This window comes from Ipomoea nil, unplaced genomic scaffold (assembly GCF_001879475.1).
Source record: "Ipomoea nil cultivar Tokyo-kokei standard unplaced genomic scaffold, Asagao_1.1 scaffold3069, whole genome shotgun sequence".
Lineage (NCBI taxonomy): Eukaryota > Viridiplantae > Streptophyta > Magnoliopsida > Solanales > Convolvulaceae > Ipomoea > Ipomoea nil.
In genome coordinates, this window is record NW_017619497.1 from 1,595,311 (window position 1) to 1,615,287 (window position 19,977).

Below are 19,977 nucleotides of genomic sequence, written 5' to 3' on the forward strand. Positions count from 1 at the left end.
TTTGGTCTTATTAAGCAACCACATCAATTTTGGCAAAGTTTAATTCCTTAGCTGCACTCTAAGGGGGTGTTTGGTTGGATGGAAGACAAATTCCATGGAAAATGTTTTCCTAAAAGTGTAGGAAAATGTTGTTTTATGTTGTTTGGTTGGATGAAAAATCTTTTCCATAGGAAGTTAAGTTCCTAAAGTTGAAGGAAAACAAAATCCTAGCAAGACATTGGTATTTTGTTTTCCAAAGGATTTGGGAAGAAAGTATTACAATATTGGACTATTTTACCCTCCTCAAAGTTTATTAATTACACATGTATATATTATTGTTAAGCGCATATTGGTCTTTATATTCATAATTCCTTACCATTCCAAACCCAACCAAACAATAGAATTCATATTCCCAGTAATTTCTTTTCCACCAACTAAACAATGGAATCCATTTTCCTGGTAATTTGTTTTCCATAGAATTTGAATTCCATTTCCCATCAAATATTTTCCAACGAACCAAACGGGCTGTAATTCTTCACTTAATTGGCAATATAGGAGTGCGTTGGCAAATTCTATCATGCACCCTGTTGTTAAAGTTGATCATGATCCATGTTCATTTTAAAATATTATAAGTTCATTTTTAATACTCCGTATATTGCAGATTCATTTTTAGTAACTTCATTATATTTTGATATATGTTTATCTTAGTGTATTACAAGTCAAAATGAACATGTAGTACACTAAAAATAAACTTCTATTAAGAATCCATCTTAATATGTAAATCCTGGTCCACTGTATCCTGGTAACATGGGTAAAATAATGTACCTATTCAATCCCAGACCCTAGCAAAAACAAGACTAGCTTGTACTAAGACCTATTCCAAAGTAGCACAGCACAGGAAGAGTATCTATTACCTCAGGCAATGTGCTCCGCGAGGCTCAGAATCTTGATGTGCTTCTTTTTCCTAAGCTCGTGGGGAACGGGGCCGAAAACTCTGGTACCGATTGGCTCTCCGTGCTTGTTGATAAGCACCACAGCGTTGTCGTCAAACTTCACTTCGCTCCCATCACACCGGCCCCTTGGCATTGCAGCCCGAACAACTACGCCGTAGTGAACCTCTCCTTTCTTCACTTTCCCACCTGGCTGCGCTTCCTTTACCGAGCAAACTATTGTATCCCCCAGCCTTGCTCCTTTCTTGCCCTTCAATGCTTGTATGCACATAACTCTTTTCGCACCCGAATTGTCTACCACTTTCAGGTTGGTCCTCATTTGTATAAACGTTCTTAGTTGCTGAAAGGGGAAAAAGAATCATATGGCTTGAATAAAGTGCGGGGCAGGCATACTCGTTGAAAGCTTATATCGTCTAAATGCTATATCACGGATAAAGTTGGAAAAAATAAAAAGGATATGCAATAGAGCAGAGGAACCTGTGTGAATAAATCGTTGGATATAATCTCAGGTGATGCTCTCGTGAACAAGGCAGAGTTGTTACAAAGGCCACCCAATAAAGAACAACCTGCTAAGAAACCATAAGTAGCAGGAAGTAAATAAAGCAGAAAAAAAGATTATGTCTTGAAGCCCGTCAGTTTAGTTGGTAGAATCTACTTTAGATGAAAATAGAGTTAATTACACTTATGGTCCTATGACTATTGGGATCTTGTTAATTTCAAAACTAACAACTGAGTATCTCAACTATTCAATTTTTATCAATTTTGGTCCATCCAGTCAAATTGCCGGCAAAAAGTGGCCAGAAAATTTTAAAGGATAAAATCTTGAGGGCAATTTAGTCATTTACTCATCCTTTTTTCTTCTTCCGCCCGAAGAAGAGAAGAGACGTGAAGAAGAAAAAAGGAGCAACTGACTAAATTCCCCTCAAGATTTTATCCTTTAAAATTTTCCGGCCACTTTTTGCCGTCAATTTGGCGGATGGACCAAAATTGATAAAAAATGAATAGTTAGGGTACTCAATTGTTAGTTTTGAAAGTCGTGGATTGAAATTAACAAGACCCCAATAATCATATGACCAAAAGTGTAATTAACCCATGAAAATATTACGAATCATACAGATCAACTTAAACAAGTTCTAAAGTTTTGTAACTAATTGCAAGCACAAGGACTGGGAAACTGGTAGTCAAAAGCAGCAAGCTCTCTTACCACGGAGCAACCGAGAAGAAGATGCAGCCATCACTGGTTACAAATTCACACAACAAATTTATGGAAGTCCTTATCTTTCCTGTCAACATAGATGCATTGATAATAACATCAGTCCACTAATACCAAATAAACGCGGCAGAGCAGAAACAGCAACTCTTCAAATGCAAAAGATTATTAATTCATTTCTATATATAACAAGTCATTCCTTCTATTAGCCCATCAAGATTTTAACTACTTGAACCAAGGAAATTTTGCACAGACCAATCCTCAGTTGATAGGAAACATTTTTGTTTTCACCCTCTCATTTCATCCCATTCAAAACCAGATTTCTCCATGAATAAAGACAGCTAGGGAAAAGTATATTATAAAATGAAACAAACCAAATGTTGCAAAGATTTGCTAAATATGATCAGACCAAGGCTTTAAGAACGACTACACCTAACAGGGCGTTTGGTCGGAGGGAATTTAAATTCCATTCCCACCTAATTCCAAATGCCACTAAATTCCTTAGTTTGGTTGGACGGAATTGCAATTCCGTCCCTCCCCTTTTTTAACCTAAAATTGATGCCTCACAACAACAATGGGCATTTGGACTTTATACTACTTATTCCCTTTCAATTCTCATGTATACCAAACATTGGAATTGAAATTCCCAGTAATTTTAATGTAAACCAAACATTGGAATTTAAATTCTCACTTCATTCCCAGTAATTCATCTCCCATGGAATTGCAATTCCTTTCCCACGTAATTCCCTCCTTCCAACCAAACGCCCCGTAAAGGAAAACACCAACTCATATTCCTGTATCCTACCTATGTGGTAATGTTGAAGTTTAGTACCTGAATACTTACACTAACACACAAGCTCCTAATAAAATGCAAAATCACAAAACCGAAACGCCATGAAGGAAATTTCGAACTCTTTTCGATTTCTACGGTAAGTGAGTTTATCGACAACAATCAGCCTCTAAAACCAAAACTTCACATTAAACCTCGGTTTTTTACACTCCGTGCTCATGCGGCCAAAAATCAATTTCACAAAGAAAACAGAGCAAAGCATTTCAATTTCTAACAGAAACGAAATAATTCTGAAACTGAGATAGAAGGAGACTTACGTGAGTGAGCTAATTATGTGGAGCCGTCAATGGGAGAAAATCAGCCGGCGAAGGGTTGAGCAATGATGAGCTGCAATAAGGGTACAGCAATACGACTCAGATTCGTCACGGTGAGCATTGAGACATTAATGGGCTAACAATCAGATAGCCCAAGTTGTAAAACAGCCTGATTCTCAAAATGGGCCTTTTCTGCTAATAAATTTGCCCCCAATGCATACTAAAAGTACAGTATTTGTGTACATGTACATTACTAGTAGTCCACCCGTGCGACGCACGGTATAAAAATAAAATACAACAATTGTCTCCAAAAAATATACTATAGACACAAATTAAAAATTATTAAATAAACAATTGCATTGCATAGAATGCATTTTTTTTTTAAGTTTCATAGAATGCATATTTGTTAAATAATTAAGTTACATAAATTACCATGCTTTCAAAAATTAATTCTTAACAATTCTCTACTCATGTCAAAATTTATATCAACATTAAACCAAACAAATATATGTCTTACAATCTAAACCAATAAATAGTTGCAGAAAAAAAAATAAACTAACCCTTCTCCGTAATAACAACCAGTGTAGTAGAATTCATATCACCATTATCAGGATGAGAACAACTTGTCTCTAATAGTTGTACATTGTTCGGTATTGTATTATTAACAACATTATCTATAAAACAAATAATAACAATAATAAATCAAAGTAAATAAGAACAATATATTAACTACAATAAAAAAGCAAATATACTATTTTTCAAAATACGACGTGGCATACTAAGCGACTTCCCAAAGACTCCAATTAACACTGGTCCTTTAACAGGTAATTCTAGGTCATTACTTTTTTGAGTATCAATTTGATTATATAATACTTCACCAATATTCTCTATATTGAACAGAAGAAAAATGCAAAAAAAAATATTAAAGTTAGCAAAATACAATTCGATGGCCATAAAAAAAAAAAAAAACATTAAGCCTAAAAGTGCTTATAAAAATTTACAAAAATTAACACCAACTTTCATCTACAAAAATACAAAATTAACATCATAATAATTTAAACAAATAAGCGTTTACCTTATTTAAATAATACATAATTTCTTTTAAAAAAAAAAATTGGCATCAAATATATAATTATATAGACTATAATTTACTACAAATTTTAATATATAAAATTATTAAATTAATTCAAACATACAATGCATAATGTACCAACCACACAACTATTAATTCAATTCAAATACATATATTTACAATATTTGTCTTTAAAAATATTTTTACCAAAATTAAACTCTATTTTTAGTTTAAATTCCTTTAATTATTTCAATACATTTACACAAATCCTAAATATTTATTTCAAATTGTAATCAATAAACCAAAAAAAAAAAAAAAAAAAGCACAATAACATAAAAAATAATTCTAGCATTGGAAAAATAACATCATAACTATATTGCAGAATGATTAGATGTCTTTTCAATAAAATTTTCATGGGAAAACTAATATTTCATGGAGTAGAGTGTAACTTATACACCATTCAAAACTCATAGGCTCATAGCATACACACCTATATGTAAATCCCTTCAACTTCAACTTTAATTATTAAACTATATGTATCTTGTATGCCCCTAAAATGTATAGCTTACTTGTATGCCCAAAAACTTATAGGTTACAAAAACTAAATACTTTTTATTTATTCATTACTCAATAATAGAATACTAACATATTTACTTGTGGGCAAATGATGATACATTAATCTGATGCCCAAAAACACCTTTTCAATAAAAGGTCTAAGGTATTAAGATGAGAATAAGAAGACTCCAAAATTATTTATGACACACTGAACTGTTAGCTTTATGATTACTTCCCCGAATAGTAAAATACTAAAGCTATTACTTGTACACTCTAAGCCTGTGTATCTTGTTTGCACATGATGACACATTATTCTAATGCCCAAAAAAAAATATTTACTATGATTACTTCTCATAATAGTAGAATACAAACCTCCTTACGTACAATCTAACATTAATCAAAAACACCTTGTACAATTTAACAATCCTTTCCCTTTCCTTTAAGAACTTTCACTTCCATGCTCTGCTGCACAACTACATATTCTACTTCTCTTAATAGAAGAAAACACACCTCATTAAGTAGAATCTAATATTAATTAAAAACAACTTATACTACATTAGAATGGGAAAGTAGTTATGAACAGATACTAAATTTGTAATAGAGTCCATAGTACTGAAAGAAAAAGAAAAAGAAAAAAAAAAAAACAACAACAACAACAACTTAGTTGATTATATGTTTATTCTTGCACCAAAGCAATAGGAATACGTGCACTTCAGTGTAGCAAGGCCAACAAGTGAGAAACAAATTAAAATCAAATCTGACAAGGAACATTGAAGGGTTCAATTCCTCACAGATTCACCTAAACAGTATCATCATTCAGGCAAAATACTACTTTTCTCCATAATGGGATATTTTTCACATATCAAACAAGCTAGCAAATATAATACACGACAGGATTAACTTCCTAAAAAGCAGTAAATTAACATAGAAATTGAAACATGTTCAAAGCAGAATGAATAATACATAAGGTAGATGTCTAGGGATGGCAACAGGGCGAGGCAGGGGCAGGGGGAATGGGGTCCCCTTCCCCGTCCCCGTCCCCAAAATGGCTCCCCATTCCCCAACCTCCCGTTCCCCCGGTGGGTTCCCCATCCCCGTCCCCGCGGGGATTTTTCGGGGACGGGGAATCCCCGCCCCTTTTTTGAATTATGCCAATGAATCCTGCATTTTTGGTTTCAATTTTCAAACACCTCCAAAAGTTGGACCAGAATCACCATATACATCTTACAAGTTACAAATTTGGACCACCACATGAACACCTCTATCTAGCATTTATGTATGAATCCTCAAACCTATATATTTCCCCAGTCTCCTGATTGTACATTACACCATAACATGCATGCATTTCACCACTAAGGAAAACCTTCATACATTCATTCATTCATGCTATGAATCTAAAGACATTATATGTTAATATAACACTACACTAATTCTTGTGTTCAGACTTCAGGCATATCTTTATTTGCAGTACATAATTATTGCTACCCTATAAATTGATTGAGTTAATCAAAATACTTCAAAAATATAATTACTAATCAAAACTAATTACTAAATACTTCAAAAATAATTACTAATTACTAAATACTAATCAAAACTAATTACTATTGTTTACCTGGAGCTCGATACAGCGACAGCAGAGAGGCAGACGATCAGACTCCAGAGAGGTAGAGAGTCAGAGACGGCAGAGAGGCAGAGCCGCAGACTGCAGAGGGAGTCTGGGATGGTGCCGGAGCGGTGAGGGATGAGAGTCGGCTGAGGTACTGAGAACGGAGAAGCGGGAGAGCGCAGATGGCAGATGGGGACTGGGGCCAGGGAAATGGGAGATCTGGAGATGACTGCTAGGTTAAGTTTGTTTAAGTTTTTTTTTTTTTTTTATTAATAATATATATATATAAATATATATAATATAATATTATACGGGGAATCGGGGATGAGTCGGGCATGGAATGTCCTTCCCGTCCCCGTCTCTGTTCTCCCCGACAACATTCTCTGAACCCGCCCCGTTGGGACGGGTTTAATTTTTCCCGTTGAGGGGCAGGTTAAACTATCATTTCTATAGATGTCTAGCTAAGTTATTTAGTACCGTATACATAAATTGATTTTATGTATGTTAAAAGTTATAACAAAAAATTTATTATATCTACTATCTACTATATATATATATATACTAATAAGAGTCCAAGAGAGTTAGGTCTATAATGGGTAGAAAAAATGACGGTCAAATTTTTTAATCAAATGAATGGCTCAGATTGATCAGATTTTAATTTTTTATTAATATTTACTAATTTATCCTTAATGAATATGATTATCCGTTAACTTTTCCGTTAAATATTATCTTTTCTGTTACTTTTGGTTAGTTCACCGTTAACTTATTCATTGATTTCAATAAAAAAGGTCTTAGGTTCGAACTTCATCCTAATCAAAGTTGGCATAATTAGTACTTTATTTTAGTCTTATTAAATTAAATATAATAATTTAGTAGCTACAACAAAAGATAATACATATGCATTTCTTTAATTTAGAATTATGTGTCTACAATGTCGTTATTCAAAAAAAAATTTTCATTATCAATAAATTAAATAAAAGAAAAAATTTCATTAGTTATATTGTCTTTATTTTTCTCTAATATAAAAATTATTTACATTCAAATTCATCAATTGATTATGTTGGCTACATTGTCCCTACAATGTCTTTACTAAAAAAAAATTATTCATTATCAATAAATTAATTAAGAGACATAATTTTATTAGTTCTATTGTTTTTATATTTCTCCAAGTAAAAATTCTTTACATTCAAATTTCAAATTCATCAATTGATTATATTTACTACATTGTCTATTATTTTTTTGTGCACTATTTTTTAATTAAATATCAAAGTTATAATACAAAATAATGCTATATAGTTGTTTAGCAAGTATTTTATTAATACCATGAAAATTTTTAAAAAATATAATTAATAAAGCCAATCATATTAACTACTTGAGGGATTTATTGACAAAGAGAGTATTCAAATCTCACAACAAATTGAAGTGAGAATTACGTCGCAATGTCCTTGTTTGACAATCTGCGGCTAGCGTTAGCGAATTTGACCAACGAATTATATCAACGGTTGGTAAAAAGATATTTGAAAAAATTAGCTGTTGTTTAGATTAACATGTAAATGACCTAAGGGTATACATAATAATAATAATAATAATAATAATAATAATAATAATAATAATAATAATAATAATAATAATAATAATAATAATAATAATAATAATAATAATAATAATAATAGTTAAAAAAAAAATAAAAAATTAAGCCAATCATATTAACTACTTCAGGGATTTATTGACAAAAAGAGTATTCAAGTCACACAACAAATTGATGTAGGAAACTACCTCGCAATATCCTTGTTTGACAATCAGCAATTAACTTTTCAATATTAGTATATATTTAATATTTTATGCCCTAATTTTAATTTACTTTCCCTTATGTCCCGTATTTGGTTTCAACCATACCTATACAATTATTTTATTGACAATTATAATCAATCTTGACTATATTATATTGCATTTGTAAACTTATAATTGCCTATTTAAATACGTAAATTTAACATTCAATTAATAATAATAATAATAATAATAATAATAATAATAATAATAATAATAATAATAATAATAATAACAATAATAATAATAGTTTCAAAAAATAAAAAAAATTAAGCCAATCATATTAACTACTTCAGGGATTTATTGACAAAAAGAGTATTCAAATCACACAACAAATTGATGTAGGAAACTACCTCGCAATATCCTTGTTTGGCAATCAGCAATTAACTTTTCAATATTAGTATATATTTAATATTTGGGAAAAGTGCATTTTTCGTCCCTAAGTTATAGGGTAATTGTAGGATTCGTCCCTAAGTGTTGTAAATACCCACTTTTCATCCCTAAGTTATAAGCTATGATGCAATTTTCGTCCTTTTTCTAACAGAGGTGTTAAGTGACTGTTTAATGTAATGGTAATTCTGTCCAAACACATTTAGGCTCATTATTAATTTAATATTTCCCTAATGCAATTGGGTACATCCCTTAATAATTGTCCTCCCTTTTGATTTCCCTTCAAATGGCATCCATCTACGCAAGAGTATAATTAGGGAAATATTAAATTAATAATGAGCCTAAATGTGTTTGGACAGAATTACCCTTACATTAAACAGTCACTTAACACCTCTGTTAGAAAAAGGACGAAAATTGCATCATAGCTTATAACTTAGGGATGAAAAGTGGGTATTTACAACACTTAGGGACGAATCCTACAATTACCCTATAACTTAGGGACGAAAAATGCACTTTTCCCTAAATATTTTATGCCCTAATTTTAATTTACTTTCCCTTATGTCCCGTATTTGGTTTCAACCATACCTATACAATTATTTTATTGACAATTATAATCAATCTTGACTATATTATCTTGCATTTGTAAACTTATAATTGCCTATTTAAATACGTAAATTTAACATTCAATTATCTATGCACGAACAATTCCAATATAATCTTGCCTTGATATACTTTAAAGTACTTATTAAAAAAAAAATATTGGGCATTATCCCAATCGCGCAATGCGCGTAAAAAACTAGTTATATAAATACGTATGAACAATAAGTATATAAGTTAAAATTTAAATACACAATTATTTATTTATTTAAATACATTAAAATTTGAAATATTTAAACATTACATCTATTAAATTAACGGAGAACGAAATTAAGGAAGATTTTTAAAGTTGAGAATTTAATTTAATAAGAATAATAATTGAAGATCAAATCAATAATTTTGCTAATTACCTGTGTTGTAAAAATCGCGTCTAGGCGTTAGGCGGTCGGTTTCCTAGGTGTCTTAGGCGGTTCCTAGAGCCTAGCGATTTTTTCAACATTGTTAATTGATGGGTTATTTTTATAATTAACTCTAATAAATATATGAGATAAATCATGGCTACAGAAATTATTTCCAGGAGAGGCTGAATAGCCTTTGACCACTTACATTACTGAATTTGCAATGAAAAATGACTCTGTCCACCAAAAGTAAAATGAAAATCTCCTCTTATCAAAATTTAAATTCCCATCATTAATAAGGTAATTAATTAATGCCAATTCACCATTTTAGGAAAAGAATAATACGGAGTAGTACATTTACAATCACTTCTTAAAAAAAAATTGATGATGATTTTATTCATTTTTTTTTTGTTTTAATGTTATTGACTCTATTACATTGTAGTATCTGTTTAAACATATTTTCTCATCCTATTAAAATACAAAGAGTCAACGGCACCTTCATTGAAATTCGATCTGATGACCTCTGAGGTCACTACATGTTATTCATTTTATTTTTTCATTATATGTAATGAAATGTTTACTGTAGGACTTTTTTTAAAAAAAAATCATTTTCTTAAAGAAATAGATAGAAATACTCCATCTCTGTCTAAAACAACTGCTTCAGAAAATCCAGAAATTGACGAGTTGACGACCAAACCAGACAAAACCAACCTTCCTCTCTGTTTCTTGGAACACTTTGTCAAAGTACACTCAGTTCTCCATTTATTCCCAGTTTCCCCCCACCAAAACAATGCATTTTCCAAGATTTCTAAACATTTTTTGAGCTGTCTTGGGAAAATCCCAGTTTTCTAGATAAATCTTTGAGACAACTACGTTTATATTGGCATTCCAACCGTGTCTTCGTTCCCCTAATCTTTAATGCAATTTGTTCCTCAGTAGATTATCCTTCAAGCTTCTTTGATCTCTCTCTCTCTCTCCCTCAATATTTTATTTATTTATTTTGGGAGTTCGTCTGATTTACCTTCCTTCAGATTTGGATTGAGAATGAGGAATTGCAGATTGGGTTTTGTGTTACTTCTTTATCTTGCTTCTGTACTGGGAATTGGAGCTTTCAAGTTTCATAGGAGTCATCACACTGAGAGAATAGAAGGTAAAACTTCAATTTTCATGTCTTCCTTCTATTATTGTCAGTATTATCTTGCATTTCTTGATTGCTTGAGCTGCAATTTTGTATGGAAATGTTTAGCTTCTGGAGGGAAAGTTAGGGTTTTACTGGGATTTAGGTACTTATAACAGAGTAGCCACTTTGGATTACATTTATTTATTCTTTATACTTCATTGAAGGAATATGTTGAGCTTTACAGAGTTCTTTAGGCATGTAGGGATGGATATCTTTTTTTTTTTTTTTTTTTTTGAGGGAATTATTGCATTGAAACTTTGTGTGATTCAGGTCAAACTTGCAGCTATTTATGTTATAGTGAGCTTAGTTAGAGGCTGTAGGATTATTGCTACTTTACTTTCTAATGGTAAAGAACAAAATGGTTTCATCCTACAAATACAATTTTTCTTCAAGTATACAGTTCCATTGAGCAATATCTGTAAATCTCTCACTGATAGAGCATGTGGGAGGATGTAAATCACGGTGACTCAGTGATTTAGCAGACATGGCCAAATGCCGGTGCGCACAAGGAATCTACTCACTTTGGACATAATTCCCACACTACCGCCGCCGAGATTTGAACCTTGGTTTCTTCTCCCAAATACTGTCCACTAAACCATTGAGCTAAACCCGTGCGAATATCTGTAAATATTTTGAGTGCATAGAACTTTTGAGTGCATAGAAGGGAGGGACTTTTATTAGTTGTCTAAACATATAAGAGAATTGGAAGTGGCCATTCTTTCTAGCTGAATGGCATTTCCCACTACTCTTTTTTTTTTTTTTTTTGGGTGACGACAGATTAGTTGTCTAAACATATAATGGCGTGTTTGGTTCATGGAATAGGTTAGGAATGTAATGCCATTCTCGGGAACAGACCTATTCCATTGTTTGTTTTGTCATTTTATTCATGGGAATAGCGTTCCCGGAAATGAGCTATTCCCTTTGCTGGGGGAATAGTCATTCCTAGGGGACCCCCTGGTATTAGCTATTCCCAAGTATTTGGGAATAGCTTTAGTACTATAATACCAAAAATACTCTACCACCGACCAACACCAACACATATTTTTATAAGGGTATTTATGTCCCACTACACGAGGGTGTGCATTGAGTAAATCTCACTTGTGACCCTAGTCAGCAAAGTACCACAAGGAGGTAAATCAGAAGGACAATAGGCCGGCCACTCCTGTTGGGAGTCAAACTTGTAATCTTGTGGTTACCTAGTCAACAACCTGACCAACTGGCCTGGGGTTTACTCTTTGTTTCCTTCTATGTTGCAGTCTCAAAACCCCTAGCAAGGCCCAGAATAACCAACATTCTGTAAATACATTCAGATTAAAGCTTAGCGTTGCTCCGAAAAGTAAACTTTTTAGTTTTGGTCTTATTCAAAATTCAGGTAGTGCTGGTGATGTGTTGGAAGATGATCCAGTTGGAAGGCTAAAAGTTTTTGTATATGAGCTTCCAAGCAAATATAACAAGAAAATTCTCCAGAAGGATCAACGATGCCTTAACCACATGTTTGCTGCTGAGATTTATATGCATCGGTTCCTTTTATCCAGCCCCGTTCGTACCCTTAATCCCGAGGAAGCTGATTGGTTTTACACTCCAGTGTACACCACTTGTGACCTCACGCCAAATGGCCTTCCTTTACCCTTTAAGTCACCCCGCATGATGAGGAGCGCTATACAGCTTATTGCTTCTAACTGGCCATATTGGAATAGGACCGAAGGGGCTGATCACTTCTTTATTGTGCCACATGATTTTGGGGCTTGCTTTCATTATCAAGTAAGAAATCGAATCTCGCTAATCTCCCTCTATCCCTCCAAAGAAAATGCTGCCATTTATGGTTGCCTCGTTTTATTGTAGGAGGAAAAAGCAATTGAAAGAGGGATTCTTACGCTACTCCAGCGAGCAACTTTGGTGCAAACTTTTGGGCAACGAAATCATGTTTGCTTGAAGGAAGGTTCGATTACTATTCCTCCTTATGCCCCGCCACAGAAAATGCAATCCCACTTGATCCCTCCGGAGACCCCTCGATCCATCTTTGTTTACTTCCGAGGTTTGTTTTATGATGTTGGTAATGACCCAGAAGGTGGCTACTATGCAAGGTATCATTTGATTATCGAATTGCCATTATGGTGTTAATTGAAGCATGTGCTCCATCTTAACTAAAAGCCTAAGCTGATAGTTGGATTGCACATTAATGGTTATATGCTCAACACATTAGACAAGTGCCATATAATTATCAGTGAGATAACATTAAAGTTAGATAGCTACAAAAATGTTGTAGTTTAACCTAATTGCCCCAAAAACCCATTTAAGGCTAGTTATCTGACATGCTCTCCCTATCCAGAGGTGCCCGAGCTGCAGTGTGGGAGAATTTCAAGGACAATCCTCTCTTCGACATTTCTACCGAGCATCCAACAACTTACTATGAGGACATGCAGCGGGCTATCTTCTGCTTGTGCCCACTCGGGTGGGCTCCATGGAGCCCGAGATTGGTTGAAGCAGTAATATTCGGTTGCATCCCTGTTATTATTGCTGACGACATTGTCTTACCTTTTGCTGATGCAATCCCGTGGGAAGATATTGGGGTATTTGTTGCGGAGGAGGATGTACCAAAACTGGACACAATTCTCACTTCCATTCGACCCGAGGAAATCTTGAGGAAGCAAAGATTGCTTGCAAACCCTTCAATGAAACAGGCGATGTTGTTCCCACAGCCCGCTCAACCCGGGGATGCATTCCATCAAATCTTGAACGGACTTGCTCGGAAGTTGCCACATGACGGGAGTGTTTACTTGGAACCCGGTGAAAAGGTCTTGAACTGGACCGCTGGTCCGGTGGGTGACCTGAAACCGTGGTAGAGGGAACTTTAATTTTGTACACAATTGAATCTTTACTATTGTCCTTGAACCTTAATTGCATGCTGCATTAGATCAGAGTTGTTCATTGTCATTTTAAGAGTAACTGTGGAATATCAAATCTCAACTGTGAAAAAATGTAATCATATTTGAGGCTGTAAGGTTTGTTGCAGTAGTGGTTTGCCCCATGTGCATTACGACTTGACTTTGATCCAATCTTAGATTCTGACATGGTATCAAAACTTGCTCAGTCCATTTTGTGTTCACACGGTTGCTTGCACATGATACAAGCTTCCATTTCAAGGGAGGGTGTGCATCCAAGCTTCCATTTCAAGAGGAGGGTCCAAGTGTCCAACCCCAAGCTTGTTCAGTTCATTGCGTTCACCCAGTTGTCAGTGGTATTAGTAGTGTCCAAAGCTTTCATTTTAGGGGTTGGTCAATTGCCTAGTTGTCCACTTGAGGGGTTTATAAGGCTCTGGCTTAACTTAGATTAACTAATTGATTAGATTCAATTTTTTAGTATAGTTTAACCCATGCGCATTACAACCCAGTTGAGTGACCTCGACTTAATCTTAGATTCTAACAAAAACAAAACATCAAAAGGAGAATAAATAAATGTCATAAAAACTTGAAGCAGATGCAGGCTAAAACCTAAAAGAAACTCCTTTTACACCTAAGCCTGCAATATACAAAATGTAAATAAATGTTGAAGACAAAAGAAACTTCAACATGAATGTGCACAAAGATAAAGCCTAAGCTCAACTAGAAAATTAGCTCAAAGAAATGGCAAAGCAAAAGAAACACTAGAAATTAATAATACTCAATGGATTTCATTTTATTTTCACAAGTCACTAATACATAAAAAGGAAAAACAAGCTAAGGGTAATACAACTAGAGCAAGTTAGGGGCATCCATAGCTCCTCCTCTCAAGAATCTGCCACCAAAAATGGGGCTAGCCAAATATTCAAGTGTAGAGTTTTCCTTGAAGCAGTAGACAGGGGCTTGCCAACCAGGGTCCTCAAGCACTTTTCCCACTTCAAATGTCATCACATGAGCAACCATTCCTGCACCAATTCATAACACTTACAAGTGTGGCAACTACAAAATCTCAAGTATATATAGTTGTATAATCAGAATTTAAAAACATATGGTCCACACAGGTAACTCAATTGGTTCCTATGTGTCACCGCAACATGAGAGTTTAACCCTCTTATAAGGTGACTCCTCGTGGGCACTATAGGGTCGGGTGACTTCTTGTGGGCACCATTCACCTAATGGGATTTAGGCCATGTTTGGTAAAATAGTTAGTCTATCTGTCAATTTTGACTTATTTAACCATTATTAACTGTTCGACTGGATTAAACAATCAAATTAGTCTTTTGTAACAACTAATCGCTAATTCAAAAAAAAAAAACTACTCAAAGTAGCTTTTACAATCAACTTTTTGAGAAAATCATTTTGTATGTAATCAGCTAACCGCTAAAAGGTAATTTATCACACTTTTCAACACTCAGCTAATGCTATCAACTAGTTAAATTAACCCAATCAGCTAACAACCTTTACCAAACACCCCCTTAGCCTTTTGTGGACAAGAATTTAAAAAAATATGGCACAATGGGGAAACATCATTAACCAAATGAGCTAGCAAAATTAAAGATTTCCCTCTCAATACAATAAAATGGATATTCAAATTACCAGAGAAGAAAGCCCAATAAACAGGTCTTTTGGTGGCAACATCCTCATAGTACCAAATGAAATCAACTTTTTCCCAGACATTACACAGAAACCCATCCATGTATTTCTGGCCAAGATAGTTAGCCCCATCAAGCCAATTGGGTCTGAGAATTCCCACTGGGAAAAGTAACACCCTACACTCCTCGTCCTGGTCCAGAGTATAGACGAAGGAAGTCCCATTATCCCATTCCAAGTCATAGTACAGCTTCCCCAGCTGGTACTGGATTATGTTGAAGTTCCTGCCATTAGGCCAGTCATACCAGAGGTCCACCTTTTGCAGGACCCCTTCTGAGGTATTAATGAAGACGATTGAGTGGAATTGCAAGGGCCATGGGGTTGGAACCGGCTCTTCCGCATCCGTGGATTTGATCAAGGGGAAGAAGAAGAAGTAGATCAGTAGAAGAAGGATGAAGAAACTCAAACTGGGAATTTTGGGTTTCCCTAAAAATTGCATTTTTATTCTTTGGTTAGCAAAGAGTTAAGAGGAATGGAGAATTTGATGTTCTCTTTGGGAGTAATCCTAAAGAGAGGAGTGAGGAACTTTGTATGTACAATGTCCTTTAGATAAGGATAAGGTTTTGTTTATCTGTGTATTAGCTGATGGTAAAATAATGTTTGGTAAATTAGTTGTTAGCTGATTATTTGTAAAATGATTTTCTTAAAAAGTTGTTCGAAAAAGCTGCTTTGAGCAACTTTTTGAATTTTGGTGTTTTAGAGCAACAAGCTGTTACCAAAAGTTAATTAATCAAACACTTATATTGACTGTTTAATCAAGTTAACCAATTAATTGTGGTCAAATAAGTTAAAATTAGTTGATAAGCTAACTATGTTACCAAACAGGACTATGTGCAAAAGTTTGATAAAATGTAGACTTTTTTCAACAATGCAAGGAGGATTCATTGCTAGCTAACTTAAACCACTTGATTATTTTGTAAAGATACCATTTTTCCTTGGCATTAGTCTTACATGAACCAAATTCTCTAAGTACAAGAAAATCCCAATCTAAGCTGAAAAGCAAGAATTGCCAGACATGTACAAATGCAAAATACAGCAATCTTTATGAGAAAATTATTGTTGAAAAGCCCAAGACTTTGTATTCATTTCACATTTATTTTTCTACTCTTTATGAGAAAAACTACTGATTCCCAGCTATAGGGCCATCTTGGCCTTTCTTGATATCATCCCATCCTCTCACCCATGGCTGCCCAGGGATTGCTCGAGTCTGAGGTGCAGCATGTTTGTCAAGATTGTTCATGACTTTTTCCCGGACAGAAATGAATACCTAAAACAACAAATCATCTCGAGTCAGAGAGTAAATGAGCGTGGTGAAAGTAATATAAATTTGGAAAGTCTGCTGTTTCCTCACAGGATTACTGGTTATGGCATCTGGGGGTTGCTCCTGACATGTCAACCACTTCCAAAGATCGGGATTCTCCTGCAACCATAACGAAAAGAAAAATGAACTACAAACAACTGCAACTACAATTTGCAAGGGCAACAATAGATTTGGCTAATGCCACTTCAAAATGCAATATTCTAATATGATGATGGATTGGAATTTGGACTTTGGAGACAATTTTTTTGTACTCCTTGGCACTTTTCAATTTTAGAGCTTCTGAATTCTGGGTAATGACTATCGTCTTTGTTCACTAATGTCTGCACAATCATCGTCATCCCTGATGGTACGTAAAATCTTGCAACGCCAAAGGAAAAAGGTTCTATTACAATTATAGAATGATCATCAGGTTTCACTGTTTCAGGACGGATGAAGCTCATTATCCGTTTCCTTAATGAACTTAAGAATGTTAGATCCACCTCCAGTTACTTTCAACAACTACAAACCTCATTACCAATAGTAAAGCTGACTCCTTAATTATGGTGTTACATTTATACATCCATCAATAATAAACTCAGATGTATTCAATCTCTGCAGTAACTTCATCCAAACCATAATGATTATTTTCTGAAAATCATTTTACAGACACAATACCAAAGGCAATCAAGATGGAATCATATTAAACCTAAAACCAAAACTAGTTTTTCATAAATAACCTTGGGATGCTGTTTCTAGAATAAAATCAACACACAACTACACAGGGTGTCTAGGCCACAACATAATGGGAAGTCACTTCACCCAGCATTCCAACTACAAGAAAGACCAATCATGAGATGCACACGTCCAAAGCTGCACAATAGTCTCAGAGATTCAAGCAGTAAAGCTACCAAAGCCACTACCCAAAGGTGTGCACTAAGATAAACCCCACCTTGTGACCCTAACCGGCAAAGGACCACAATGACGTAAACCAGCATACGAGCTCAAACCAAGAAGGCTAATAGGCCACTCACACGGTGAGTTGAACTGGAAACCTTGTGGTTACCAAGACCAACTTGGCTTGGGTTGCTCCCAAAAAGCTTTTGCTCTTGATTGTACTAAACCCAGTCAGTCTAACTTTCTAGAGATTATAGGACAATAAAATTTTTAATATAAAACAAAAAGAGAACATATTAAGCAATCCTAGTATAAGTGAATAATCAATAATTTGAAGTAAAAGAAACCATACATAAAAACAGGCACAAATTAAAATTACCACATCAAGAACATGAACAAGAGCTTTAATCCCATTTTCATCCAGAGAATTTATATGATCCTCGACCCACTTGCCAAGAATAAGGTCTAGCTCTAGGAACCCTCTTTGTTTGCTCCTATATAAAAGCCTAAAAAAGAAAAGCAAGAAACTTTATAATATCCGAGGGTTACTAGTTGCTACTGAAAAATTTTCATGAAAAGAAATGCAAGGGACCTGTTGAATAAACGCCTTTTGGTTTCTTCATTAGAGAGATCGATATCGAGCGATTGGGAATTACATTCTTTTGAAGAATAGAGACGCGAAAACGAACTCAAAAAGGACCTGGTGGAGATATAAATAGAAATGCAAATTTAATCAGAACAAGTTCAGCACAAAAAGAGAGAGAAAAAAAAAAAAACAATTTTATAGGGAAAGAGTGATTGGAACCTGTGGAGGATGGGAGAGGAGATCGGGGAGATGGAAACTGAGGTTTTGGGTGTGGAGTTAAGGATGCGAGGAAGGGTGAAGGCAATGGCTCTTCTTAAACTCGCCATTCTTTCCTCTGTTCGCCGCCGCCACCGACGAAATAAGTGAGATCAGAGGCGTGGTAGAGATTCGCCGGAGAGTTTATAATCTACAATTCTACGTTCATAAGGTTTTTATTTTTATTTTCTCCTTCAAGTTAATACCTTCAATAATCCTTGAGTATTGTGTTTTTAGTATCAAACGTACTCCGAATATAAAATGATCACTAAATATCTTTTGAGTATTAAAAAAAATGACCAGTAAATTTTTACAGTAGAAAGATTTACCAAGTGACGTTATATTTACGACTCACTCAGTTTATCCTTCAATTTAACACCACTTTCATGCATTTGTTAACGAAAGATTACGGGTGGTCACTTTTGATACTCAAATGATGTTTGCTGATATAAGCATAATACTCGAAAGACTATTAGAGGTATTAACTCTTTCTCCTTTTAATGGTCTTCTTTTTCTGAATTTTCTTTTATTTCTAAATCTTCTTAGCAACAATATCAGTGGATTATTTGAAGTTTATTCACGATTTTTTAAGTTAGACAGTCCACATGACGGAGAGAGAAGGAAGAGAGAGGGTTAGGGATCGTTTACTTCATTTCTCTGTTTTTCTTTTCCCAGTTTTCCATTTTTCCAGTTTTCCATCTCCATTTCTCCAGTTTTTCATCTCCATTTCTCCATTTTTTCATTTCTCCAATTTTCTTATTTCATTTACAAATTTCAAAATACCGAGCACAAGTAATAATAATAATAATAATAATAATAATAATAATTTCATTTTACAAATTTAATTTTTAAATAAAAAATTCAAATACACTAATACTAAATGTACAAAATGTAACAAAAGTCGATAAAAACAAATTACTAAATAAATTACAATTATTTTTTTTTTTAGGTCTGTAACAATTTCAATAATTTTAGTACATAGTTTGAGTACATAATAATAAAATTTAATATTAATATAATAATAATAATAATAATAAGTAACAATAGTAATTAAAGGAATAATAATAATAATAATAATAATAATAATAATAATAATAATAATAATGTTATTCACTGGGTAGGGGAAAAAACAAAAGAAAGAGAAAAAGAAGGGGTTGTGCGCTAGAAGGGGAAAGAATAAAAGAAAAGGAAAAAGAAGGGGCTGTGCGCTGGGAGGGGAAAGAATAAAAGAAAGGGAAAAAAATAGGGGATGTGCGCTGGGGAGGGGAAAGAATTAAAGAAAGGGAAAAAGAAGGCATACAACGCGAATCGAAGACAGAACCTCACGGACAGTTTACACTGTTCACGCGTATCACTCCATCTCTCTATTTAGAGACATAAGTTTTTCCTTTCTCCAAATTACTTAAGAAAGGTGGAGAAAGGAGATGGAAATAAGATTTGGAGAAAGAAATTTAGTTAACAACTTTTTCATTTTTCATTTTTCTA

The 19,977-nt window shown here is 34.2% G+C and overlaps 4 protein-coding genes across 7 annotated transcripts; 1 reads left to right on the plus strand and 3 right to left on the minus strand.

Moving 5' to 3' along the window:
• Positions 1–706: 706 nt before the first annotated feature.
• Positions 707–6,724, minus strand: LOC109165570 (50S ribosomal protein HLP, mitochondrial-like). Of its 3 annotated transcripts, XM_019314397.1 has the most exons (6): positions 6,483–6,724; positions 3,804–3,917; positions 3,247–3,316; positions 2,134–2,212; positions 1,407–1,498; positions 745–1,269 (listed from the first exon to the last, which is right to left on the minus strand). In XM_019314397.1, exons 4-6 carry the CDS (start codon positions 2,162–2,164, stop codon positions 895–897), a joined length of 498 nt encoding a protein of 165 aa, XP_019169942.1. In that variant the 5' UTR covers positions 2,165–2,212; positions 3,247–3,316; positions 3,804–3,917; positions 6,483–6,724; the 3' UTR covers positions 745–894. The 3 variants fall into 3 exon arrangements, with proteins under 3 accessions (XP_019169943.1, XP_019169942.1, XP_019169941.1); XM_019314398.1 differs by lacking the exon at positions 3,804–3,917 and having other exon boundaries at positions 707–1,269; positions 1,407–1,495; XM_019314396.1 differs by lacking the exon at positions 3,804–3,917.
• Positions 6,725–10,331: 3,607 nt separating this feature from the next.
• Positions 10,332–13,913, plus strand: LOC109165566 (probable beta-1,4-xylosyltransferase IRX10L). The gene is made up of 4 exons (XM_019314391.1): positions 10,332–10,838; positions 12,241–12,629; positions 12,711–12,952; positions 13,198–13,913. The coding sequence occupies exons 1-4, from the start codon at positions 10,733–10,735 to the stop codon at positions 13,709–13,711; spliced, it is 1,251 nt and encodes a 416-aa protein (XP_019169936.1). The 5' UTR covers positions 10,332–10,732; the 3' UTR covers positions 13,712–13,913.
• Positions 13,914–14,492: 579 nt separating this feature from the next.
• Positions 14,493–16,020, minus strand: LOC109165568 (uncharacterized protein At4g14100-like). Its single transcript, XM_019314393.1, has 2 exons — positions 15,404–16,020; positions 14,493–14,772 (listed from the first exon to the last, which is right to left on the minus strand). Exons 1-2 carry the CDS (start codon positions 15,894–15,896, stop codon positions 14,600–14,602), a joined length of 666 nt encoding a protein of 221 aa, XP_019169938.1. The 5' UTR covers positions 15,897–16,020; the 3' UTR covers positions 14,493–14,599.
• A 403-nt stretch (positions 16,021–16,423) lies between these two features.
• LOC109165569 (succinate dehydrogenase assembly factor 2, mitochondrial-like) lies at positions 16,424–18,650 on the minus strand. 2 transcript variants are annotated; one of them, XM_019314394.1, is made up of 5 exons: positions 18,457–18,641; positions 18,244–18,351; positions 18,031–18,157; positions 16,809–16,877; positions 16,424–16,724 (listed from the first exon to the last, which is right to left on the minus strand). In XM_019314394.1, the coding sequence occupies exons 1-5, from the start codon at positions 18,561–18,563 to the stop codon at positions 16,578–16,580; spliced, it is 558 nt and encodes a 185-aa protein (XP_019169939.1). In that variant the 5' UTR covers positions 18,564–18,641; the 3' UTR covers positions 16,424–16,577. The 2 variants fall into 2 exon arrangements, with proteins under 2 accessions (XP_019169939.1, XP_019169940.1); XM_019314395.1 differs by lacking the exons at positions 16,424–16,724; positions 16,809–16,877 and adding an exon at positions 17,544–17,895 and having other exon boundaries at positions 18,457–18,650.
• Positions 18,651–19,977: the final 1,327 nt, after the last annotated feature.

Excerpts from the sequence above, each read along its gene's own strand:
- LOC109165570 (XM_019314396.1), bottom strand. The coding sequence starts at position 2,164 with ATGGCTGCATCTTCTTCTCGGTTGCTCCGTG. Across the intron at positions 1,499-2,133 it reads TTCTTCTCGGTTGCTCCGTG|CAGGTTGTTCTTTATTGGGT; the intron begins GTAAGAGAGCTT and ends ATGGTTTCTTAG. Across the intron at positions 1,270-1,406 it reads CCAACGATTTATTCACACAG|CAACTAAGAACGTTTATACA; the intron begins GTTCCTCTGCTC and ends TTCCCCTTTCAG.
- LOC109165566 (XM_019314391.1), top strand. The coding sequence starts at position 10,733 with ATGAGGAATTGCAGATTGGGTTTTGTGTTACTTCTTTATCTTGCTTCT. Across the intron at positions 12,630-12,710 it reads GGGCTTGCTTTCATTATCAA|GAGGAAAAAGCAATTGAAAG; the intron begins GTAAGAAATCGA and ends GTTTTATTGTAG. Across the intron at positions 12,953-13,197 it reads GAAGGTGGCTACTATGCAAG|AGGTGCCCGAGCTGCAGTGT; the intron begins GTATCATTTGAT and ends CTCCCTATCCAG.
- LOC109165568 (XM_019314393.1), bottom strand. The coding sequence starts at position 15,896 with ATGCAATTTTTAGGGAAACCCAAAATTCCCAGTTTGAGTTTCTTCATC. Across the intron at positions 14,773-15,403 it reads TTATTGGGCTTTCTTCTCTG|GAATGGTTGCTCATGTGATG; the intron begins GTAATTTGAATA and ends GAATTGGTGCAG.
- LOC109165569 (XM_019314394.1), bottom strand. The coding sequence starts at position 18,563 with ATGGCGAGTTTAAGAAGAGCCATTGCCTTCACCCTTCCTCGCATCCTT. Across the intron at positions 16,878-18,030 it reads TTGTTCATGTTCTTGATGTG|GAGAATCCCGATCTTTGGAA; the intron begins GTAATTTTAATT and ends TTATGGTTGCAG. Across the intron at positions 16,725-16,808 it reads ATGCCATAACCAGTAATCCT|GTATTCATTTCTGTCCGGGA; the intron begins GTGAGGAAACAG and ends TTGTTGTTTTAG.